The following is a 10,187-nucleotide window of genomic DNA, read 5'->3' on the forward strand; positions in this document are numbered from 1 at the left end:
ACACCAACTTGGATCCCAGACAAAAGATTGGAGTGTGGTTTTCCTGTTTATCTGTTGTCGGACTGCGCACAAACTGCCGTTGTCGTTGAAGAGCAACAGTGCACAACTGAAGATGAATCAGTTGCAGACAATGAAGCAACAAAGGCACGCTCAGAAGAATCAAGAACCTAGCCAAGTTTGAGTTTCTTTTATCATCTGTGAAACTCCAGGCTGTTCATATTTTGGACCCTTAATATGTGGTGGCTGCTGTGCTTTAAGTTATCCCATGTAAACTCTGAACCTCTAGTATTATTTGCAGTACTTTCCATGCTGTCCTGAAAACTGAAGTTTATGTTTCTGTTACAGTTTGTTACTGAATTTCTTGGCTGGTTTATATTTTCTTGAAGCTCTTGTATGCCAAAATGCTAAATCATCCCAGAAGCCATTACTTGGCTGACGGCGTTTCAGGGAATAACATGCATACCAGTTCAGTTGAGAAAATCGTTGTCAGTAGAAGCAGATTCCAGTTATCTTACGTACGAGTATATATAACAAGCACACATACATGCACTCATAATTAACCAACTGCACAGTAGCAAAGCTTGATCGATTCTCCTGATTTTAGTACACACATTATTCTGCATAATTTGCCATGTCGAAGTTGAAACTAGAGCACACGACTCAAGGTGGTACTAGAGTGCCCACTAGGTGGTACTAAAGTTGAAACCGAGCTAGTTACCAGGCAGAGATCTTCATGCCGAGGTCTTTCTGCATTCTCAATCTCGGCGTCTTCAATGTAGCCGCTCTTGTCCCTGTAGGCGTGGCGGAGGGCTCGGCCAGCCCTGAGGGTGGCGAACCAGCAGCCCCGGCGGCGGATGGCCTGGCGGAGCTCCGCCTTGCTGATCCGGCCGTCGCCGTCTGTAAGACAATAAGTTTTGGGAACCAGCACAACCCTCTAGGGGTGGCTTATCTCATTATATATAATGGTTGTGTTACAATACGTACATAGGTACAGAAGTTATACATAGTCTAACACCCTCCCTCAATCTTAGCCACTTTCTAAAGAACTGAGAAGGGTAAGATTGCGCCTACAAGCCTCAAACTGTGGCAGTGGTAAAGGCTTAGTGAAGATATCTGCAAGTTGATTCTTAGACGAGATAAACTTGATCTGAAGTTGCTTCTGTGATACACGTTCCCGTACAAAGTGATAGTCAACTTCAATGTGTTTCGTTCGGGCATGAAATACTGGATTTGCAGAAAGGTATGTAGCACCGATGTTATCACACCAAAGAATAGGAGGCTGTGGTTGAGACAAACCCAACTCCTGAAGCAAAGACTGCACCCAAATAATCTCTGCAGTAGCATTAGCCATAGCCTTGTACTCAGCTTCAGTACTGCTACGTGACACAGTAGCCTGTTTCCGAGCACTCCAGGCGATCAAATTAGAGCCAAAGAATACTGCATAACCCCCCGTGGATCGCCTGTCATCTGGGCTACCAGCCCAATCTGCATCAGAGAAGGCCGAAAGGACCCGAGAGGAAGTCGACCGAATATGCATACCAAAAGTCAGGGTGAACTGAACATAACGAAGAATGCGTTTAACAGCAGCCCAATGAGTATCTCTGGGAGCCTGAAGATACTGACAAACCCTGTTAACAGCATAAGAGATATCTGGTCTCGTGATCGTCAAGTACTGAAGTCCACCAACAATGCTTCTGTACTCTGTGGCATCCGCAGGAGACAAAAGCTCACCATCAACAGCTGTTATCTTGTCGGTAGACGACATGGGTGTGGTGGTCGGTTTGCACTTCAGCATGCCGGCTTTTTGTAACAACTCCAAGGAGTACTTTTTCTGCGTAAGGACAAGACCAGTAGCACGAGAAGTGACCTCAACTCCAAGAAAGTAGTGAAGCTTCCCAAGATCTTTGACCGCAAAATCAGCACCAAGAGAGCAGACAAGAGCATCAGCAGCATACTGAGAAGAGCTGACAAGGATAATATCATCGACGTATACCAAAAGATACATAGTGACTTCTGGCTTCTGTAGAAGAAATAATGAAGTGTCAGCAGTGGACGGCACAAACCCATGAGCACGAAGGGCAGAGGCAAGGCGGGCATGCCAGGCACGAGGAGCTTGCTTCAAACCATATAGTGCTTTGGAAAGACGACAGATATAGTCAGGACGATCAGGATCAGAGAAACCAGACGGCTGTTTCATATAAACCTCTTCCTCCAAAAATCCATGTAGAAAAGCATTCTGCACATCAAGTTGACGAAGTGACCAACCACGAGAAACAGCAATGGAGAGAAGAAGCCGAATAGTGGTAGGCTTGACGACAGGACTGAAGGTGTCCTCATAGTCAAGACCATGACGCTGCCGAAAACCGCGAGCAACAAGTCGCGCTTTGTAACGCTCAATAGATCCATCCGAATGCTTCTTCATTTTGAATACCCATTTTGAGTCAATAACATTTACCCGTGGTGGTGGAGGAACGAGAGTCCATGTCTTGTTACGAAGAAGAGCATGAAACTCCTGCTCCATAGCCTCTCGCCAATGTGGAATGCGCAGGGCAGCCTGATATGAGCGAGGCTCAGAAGATGGATCCGCAATAGCAGCAGCCAAACAAGCAGCCAACCAAGCAACCGTACCATCCGTACGTTCCTTAGGTTTGAAAGTGCCACTGCGACTGCGTGTATGTGGTCGAGACACAGGAACCACCGAGGTCGACGGAGCAGCCTGCAACGGGCTGGAGGACGGCGACGTTGACGAGTCAGCCGGTGACGAGGAGCCAGGCACGGTAGCCTCGGACTCAGTCGGCGAAGAAGGCCGGCCCACCGGCGAAACCGGCAGAGCAGACGAAGTAGCTGGCGACTCCGGCATCCCAGACCGGGCCGATGGCGAGCCCGGCATAGTGGGCCGTGGCGCGGCCGGTGTCGCGGGCTGATCCGCGGATGAAGGCGACGTGAGGACGGCGTCGCGGACCCGAGCTGCAGGCGAAGACGGCGTGACGGGCCGAGCCGCGGGCGAAGACGGCGTGACAGGCCGAGCCGCTGAAGACTCGGCGGCCGCTGGCGAAGAGGGCCGAGCCGCTGGAGACTCGGCGGTCGCTGGCGTAGCGGACCGAGCAGTGGAGATGCTCGGCGCGACGGGCTCTTCGGGTGACCATGCATGGGCACGCGAATCGATGCCATGCAACATAGGGCAATCGACGTGCCCATCAGAAGGCGGCGATGATGATGGTGAATCCTCCAACAGCTCCAAACGAGCCCCACGTCCGGTTCCTGCACCATGGTTAGGTAACAGCAAAGGAGAGTATGCAACATCATCAAATTGGTCAGAAGCAACAGAGGATGAATGCAGAGATGGTGGTTCGACAGTGGACACAGGAAGTTTGGCAAAGGGAAAAACATGCTCATCAAACACGACGTCCCGAGATATATAGACACGATTAGTGGGAACATGAAGACATTTGTAACCTTTATGAAGAGAGCTATAGCCAAGAAAAACACACTTCTTAGAACGAAACTCAAGCTTGCGCTTATTATATGGACGAAGATGCGGCCAGCAAGCACACCCAAATACCTTGAAAAAGGTATAATCAGGTTGTTCATTAAGGAGAACCTCAATGGGAGTCTTCATGTTTAAAACACGAGTGGGAGTACGTTTGATGAGAAAGCATGCAGTGGTGAAAGCATCACTCCAAAACCGAAACGGAACAGATGCATGGGCCAAAAGAGTAAGACCAGCTTCAACAATATGACGATGCTTACGTTCGACTGAACCATTCTGCTGATGTGTATGTGGACATGCTAAACGATGAGCTATCCCAAGCGACTGAAAGAAGGAGTTGAGGTTGCGATACTCGCCCCCCCAGTCCGACTGGACATGAACAATTTTGTGCTTGAGAAGACGTTCAACATGTTTTTGAAACTGAACAAAAATATCAAACACATCAGATTTGCGTTTAATAAGGTAAAGCCAGGTAAAGCGACTATAAGCATCAACGAAACTGATATAGTAATTATGACCACTGACAGAAGTCTGAGCAGGACCCCATACATCTGAAAACACAAGTTCTAAAGGATGTTTCACCTCACGACTGGACTCCGAAAAAGGAAGTTGATGACTCTTTCCCTGCTGACAAGCATCACTCACTGCTACATCTTTATTACTAGACAAACTAGGAAGCTCATGACGACGCAAAATATGACGGACAATAGGTGTGGCCGGGTGACCAAGACGAGCATGCCACTGTGACGGAGAGACCCGAACTCCACTGAAAACACGGGCGACGCCAGGATGCTCCAGACGGTAGAGGCCCTGGCACAACCGCCCACTAAGAAGAATGTCCCTCGTGCCCCGATCCTTAATAAAAAGATCAAAAGGGTGAAATTCACAAAGCACATTATTATCACGTGTGAGTTTAGGAACTGAAAGAAGATTGCGGGTCACAGATGGAACTCGAAGAACATTGCGAAGCTGAAGACTCCTATTGGCATGTCTAGTGAGAAGAGATGCTTGACCAATATGAGAGATGTGCATACCTGCTCCATTGGCGGTGTGGATCTTGTCGGAGCCATGATAGGGTTCACGAGTGTGAAGCTTCCCCATCTCGCTGGTCAGATGCTCTGTCGCCCCAGAGTGCATGTACCAGTGTGGATCGATGGAGTAGGACTGAGTGTGTCCCTGTTGCTTCTGCGGCGCGGGACGATCAGCCATGGCGACCTGACGGGCATTGTTGCGTGTATCTTTGCCGTTATTGCCAAGACCAAGGAAGCTTCGCTGGAAGTGCTTATGACACTTGGAGGCCCAGTGCCCATCGCGGCCACAAAGCTGGCACACACGTGGACCGCCAGCCCCCGGTAAGGTCGCAGTAGGTGGGGGGGCCGAGGCGGGCGACGGTGGCAGCCCCAAGGGAGACCGGGGTGATGAAGAAGAGCGGCCACCCTTGGTGGCGACGTTGGCCGAGAGGGAGCCAGTTCCCCTGGTGCGGCGAGTCTCGACCCGTTGCTCAGTGAGAAGAAGCCGAAAGAAAACCTCGTGTGCCAGCATGGGTGTCGAGTTGCCCCGCTCGTTGATGATCTCGACTAAGGCATCATACTCCTCATCAAGACCATTGACAATAAACGAGTTGAACTCGGAGTCGGTGAGGGGCTGTCCAATGGAGACCAGTGTGTCGGCAAGGCCCTTGACCTTGTTGTAGAACTCAGTGGCCGTGGAGTCAAGCTTCTGACACTCTCCAAGCTGACGACGGAGTGCAGAGACACGAGCCTGGGACTGCGCTGCAAAGGTGCGCTCAAGGATGGTCCAGGCCTCATGAGACGTCTTCGCGAAGACAACAAGGCCGGCAACTGCCGGCGAGAGCGACCCCTGGATGGAGGAGAGGTTCGCCTGGTCCTGCCCCGTCCAGACGCGATGGGCCGGATTGTAGACCGGACCGTGCACGCTGTCTACCAGCGCGGGTGGGCAGGGAAGCGATCCGTCGACGTAGCCTAGCAGGTAGTGACTCCCCAAGAGCGGGAGAACCTGCGCACGCCAGAAGATGTAGTTGTCTGCGGAGAGCTTGATGGTGATGAGATGACCGAAGTGAAACGGCGGCGGCGAAGACGATCCCATCGAGGAGGCTGCCTGGGGTGCAAACACCATGGAGGCAGCCGGAGGCACCGAAGCCGATGCGGGAGGAGGCGGGACCGCAGCCAGGGCGGGCGCCGCAAAGCTCGCGGCCGGTGCGGACGCCGCCAACCCCGCCAGCGGGGCGGTGTGATCCGCTCGCGGCAGGAGCGGCGGGACGACGCCTGCGAAATCCGCAGCGGACGGCGGCGCCGCGGTGTGGACCACGAGGTCACACCCGAGCGAGGGCGCCGGCGGCGTGGAGAAGACAAAGCCGATGCTCCTTGTCCCGATCGGAGCCGGAACGGAGACGGCATCGAGCGGGAGGTTGAGCAGAGCCGCAAGAGAGGCCGGGAGGAAGCCCGCAGCAGTGGAACCGGTGATGGCGGCGCTCGACATGGCGGCGGCGCGATCGGTGGCGCGGCGGCGGCGGTGAAGGCGGCGGCGGCGGCGGCGGCGGTGCGGGTATTAGGGTTTAGAAGCGGAAGCGATCGTAACCTAGCGTGATACCATGTAAGACAATAAGTTTTGAGAACCAGCACAACTCTTTAGAGGTGGCTTATCTCATTATATATAATGGTTTACAATACGTACATAGGTACAAAAGTTATACATAGTCTAACACCGTCCAGGTCGAACTGCTTCAGCCACTCCTTGAATTGCTCCAGCGTGGTCCCTCCCGGCCAGAGGAGCCACCTCCGCGCTGCCATGGCCGGCGGTGCTTGCAGGCTCAGAGTCAGCTAGTCCTTGACGACTGTGCTAGGCAGGTGCATCGATCATGGATGGTTCGAAGCCTCTCGCGGCTGCAGCTCCTTTTATAGTTGGATCGTTACACCCATGTACGATCTCGTGGCTTTATTCGTTTATATCTGCAGGTTGCGACTTGCGAGGGGGCGGTGCTCTGAATCGTATATCTCATTTCTTGGTGGAGTCCGACCTAGCTGAATTTCAGGCTTGTGTCCGACCTAGTCACTACTCACTACACGGAATGCATGCAAGGCTAGTAAGCGCAAGTGTATGCATGCACTGTTCAACTGTAGACTATATTCCTATATGCTTGCAGCGACCAGAAAGCTTATTAGTTAGCTTGAGAATAAATTTGAAGTCGGGGAAGTAGCAATGTCGTAGGGCCCGTGCATGAAAGAGATTCTCCATGACCGAGCAATCCAAGAAGGAAACATCAGGGAGATTTTACCACAATTGCTTAAGGCCTCTTTTGATTCATAGTGTAGGAAAAATCATAGGAATAGGAAAGTCATAGAAAATGAGATGTCATGTATCTCAAATCCTATGAATAGGAATAGGAAAGGAGATGCTCTTTGATTCACATCATAGGATTTTTTTCATTGAGTCTAGGCTAATGTTTATTTTCCTATGAAATATGAAGGATAGGAAGAATTCCTTCATAGGAATAGGATTCCATTCCTACAAACCAAAGGGCTCCAAAGGAATTTTTCCTATAAAAAACTTATCCTATGAAATTCCTACAAGATTCCTCTAAACCAGGAGGCATAAGGCCTCTTTTGGTTCATAGGATAGAATTATCATAGGAATATGAATCTTGTAGGAAATGAGATGACATGTATCTCAAATCCTATGAGTAGGAATAGGAAACAAGATGTCATTTGGTTGACACCAAAGGAATTTTTTCATTGAGTCTAGGCTCTTTTTTATTTTCCTATGAAATGTGAAGGATAGGAACCAAGCCTATGTAGGAATAGGAATCCATTCCTATGAACCAAAGGGCTCTAAAGGAAAAAATCCTATAAGAATCCTATCTTCTAGAATTCCTATGAAATTCCTCTAAACCAAAGGAGGCCTAAGAATGTTCAAAGTTTTTTTTCTCGATGTCATTTGTCATTTCCATGCCACCTGCCAACACTACTATGGAACAGTCCATCAGTGACGGGTCGTCTCTCATCTCCGAACCGCTTGAGATAGGCCTTCATCTCAGGCAGTGCAAGCCCTGAAAACAGTGGCGAATGAACTGGCCAGGCTTTAATAGGCAAAGATCGCAATGCGAAGTGGACAGCCGGGCAAAGATCGCTCTACTCATTAGAGAGTTGAGCGATAGATTTCCTCTCTGTGTTGTATTTCTTCAGTAGTATTGAATTCATACTTCAGCCAACTCATCCAAAAGTCTGAACTGATGGAGGGCGTTGGCAGAGTCTTGAACTCAAGACCTCTTGGCTAGGATACCATATTGAATTGCATGCTCTAGCCAATGCAAGCAAAAGACCGATTTGATGGAAGAGACTAAGCAGCACATTATACGTCAACACTCCCCCTCACGTGTAGCTCCCTCAGGCCTAAACGTGGACCAAAAGTGGGTTGCAATTTAATTACGTCAGCCGGGTCTTGAACTCAAGACCTCTTGACTTTGATACTATGTAGAAGTGCATGATCTAGCCAATGCAACCAAAAAACCGATCTGATGAAAGGAGGTGGGCAATATATTTCAACAAGTAGGGCTCAATCTCTGACGGTTTTGGCTAAGTCTCTTCATATGGAGATGTGTTCACAGCCCAACTGCCGTCTATAAAGTATAAACCCAAAACCATGTGTGGCCGTTGATCCTAGTTCATTTCTAAACACTCTTGCCTGACGCGTCGCAGATATTTCATTAGGTATTCCCATTCTTGCAACAGCCAGCGAGCTCATTGGCTAGCATGGAAAAATTTCATGTGTGGGAAGTAGCAATGTGGTAGGCCTGTGTGCATGAAAGAGATTCTATATTGACTGACCAATCCATGAAGGACACATCAGGAGATTCTACCGCGGTTGCTCAAGAATGTTCGAAGTTCTTTCCTAAGCTCGGCGATCGCCTTGACCTGGTGGTCCATTAGGAAGGAGAGGAACGATCGCCACCATTCCTGCTCGGTGTCGGTGGTATTCTGCAAGCTCCAGATTGAAGCTGCACTTTGGTCGGACACTGGAAGGAAAAGAGTCCAGTCACTTGCTGACAGATCACACGCCCTGACTAATTTGCTGTAATGCGTCAACTTTTGCTGCTGTTGGTCCTTGGCTGTTTTTATTTTCTTCAGTTTGTTCCAGCCATGTGATCAATTGTATAACTGTTCTATCCTTTCTTAACGCAATGAAAGCAGCGCATAACTGCATTTCGTCCCGTGTGCCTTCATCTCAGGTGGTGCCCAAAACTGTGCAAGGCGAAGATCATTAGAGTTGTGGATGTGGGCTCATTTCTGATGGATTTCACCTTCATATTGTGCGGTGCCTTTTCAGTATGCAGGAAATAATTGCTCAACCCTACCTCTTGTGAAATACAATGGTATGTTTGGTACGAATAATTCTTGAAGGAGAGTGTATCGTTGTACAGCAGAGTAGCATCGTGAAATAACATTTGTTGATGATACGTCGTCAGGCTCATGTCCTAAGACTTGACAGTTCCGTTGGGACACTTGTGAGAACTTCAGAGTGGACGACTGAGCTAAAATGCTGGAGGAGCGCGACTAGGCAAAACAAATGTAATCCATCAACAAAAAGATGCAGTATTCATACGCCCCTTCCAAATTTTGGGGTACGGTTACGGCATCGAGCAGTCAAAGGAGACGTGGCCATCCCCAGCAGCCAAGACACGGTTACTTTGCTTCTCTATGTTAGAGGATCCCGTTCCGCAGCGAAGGTCCGCAGTCAAAATGCGCAAGCCACGAGTACAACTTGTATATATTAAGCACTTCATGCAACTTTCAAATCTTACAGCAGACACACTCACAATTAAGCAACTGCATACATAGTAGCAGACGTCGTCGTCGTAACAAACCTTGACAAATTCTCCTGGATTTTTACACATAGTATTATTCAGGAGAAGCTTCCATGTCAAGTTGAACGCATCACACGATACTGGGCATTAGTCTGAGCAGGTAACGCTCTAGCGAGGTAGCTAACGGGCAGAGATGTTCATGCCGAGGTGTTCCCGCGCGAAAGCGACGAGGTTCTCGAGCTCGGCGTCGTCGACGTAGCCGTTGTGGTCCCTGTCGGCGCGGCGGACGGCGCGGCCGGCCCTAACGGTGGCGAACCAGCAGCCCCGGCGGCGGATGGCCTGCCGGAGCTCGGCCTTGCTGATCCGGCCGTCGCCGTTCACGTCGACCCACTTCTTGAATTCCTCCACCGTCCACGCACACGGGGCGCTCCTTATCGGCATGGCCTATACTATTTGGTGTTTAGAACCTCAGAACCAGCTTATCTAGTCCTTGCAGCTGGAGACTGCCGAGCTTCTCGCGGTCGTGCCTCCTTTTTATAGTCGATCCGGTCCTGGAAGCATCGCGTGACTTTATAGTTTATTCGTTTCTATCTGCAGGCTGCGAGGGGTGTTGATCAGAATCCGAATCTCGTCTCAGTTATTGGTGGGGGGCAGCAAAGGTAAATTTCAGCCTTGAGCATCGCATCGATCATTAGTTTAGTCGCTACACTTACCGCGATGCTAGTAATGAGCAAGTGCATATGACATCGTTTGACCCTAACTATTTTGGCTGATTTTTTGGATAAAGGATGGATTTTATTAACTCAAAATAAAGTATTAAGGGGATACAAACACAATGAGCACACACCCGACCTCTGCATAGCTAAGATGCACACA

At 49.8% G+C, this 10,187-nt stretch overlaps 1 protein-coding gene and 1 pseudogene across 1 annotated transcript; both read right to left on the bottom strand.

The window, feature by feature from the left end:
- Positions 1-714: 714 nt before the first annotated feature.
- LOC123191581 (uncharacterized) lies at positions 715-6,300 on the bottom strand (annotated as a pseudogene).
- A 2,960-nt stretch (positions 6,301-9,260) lies between these two features.
- LOC123184990 (uncharacterized) lies at positions 9,261-9,810 on the bottom strand. Its single transcript, XM_044597012.1, has one exon. The coding sequence runs from the start codon at positions 9,750-9,752 to the stop codon at positions 9,492-9,494; it is 261 nt and encodes an 86-aa protein (XP_044452947.1). The 5' UTR covers positions 9,753-9,810; the 3' UTR covers positions 9,261-9,491.
- Between the last annotated feature and the right edge of the window lie 377 nt (positions 9,811-10,187).

This window comes from Triticum aestivum, chromosome 2A, assembly GCF_018294505.1.
Source record: "Triticum aestivum cultivar Chinese Spring chromosome 2A, IWGSC CS RefSeq v2.1, whole genome shotgun sequence".
In the NCBI taxonomy this organism is placed as follows: domain Eukaryota; kingdom Viridiplantae; phylum Streptophyta; class Magnoliopsida; order Poales; family Poaceae; genus Triticum; species Triticum aestivum.

What these genes read in the sequence shown, in the direction of transcription:
- LOC123184990 (XM_044597012.1), bottom strand. Translation starts at nt 9,752, where the DNA reads ATGCCGATAAGGAGCGCCCCGTGTGCGTGGACGGTGGAGGAATTCAAG.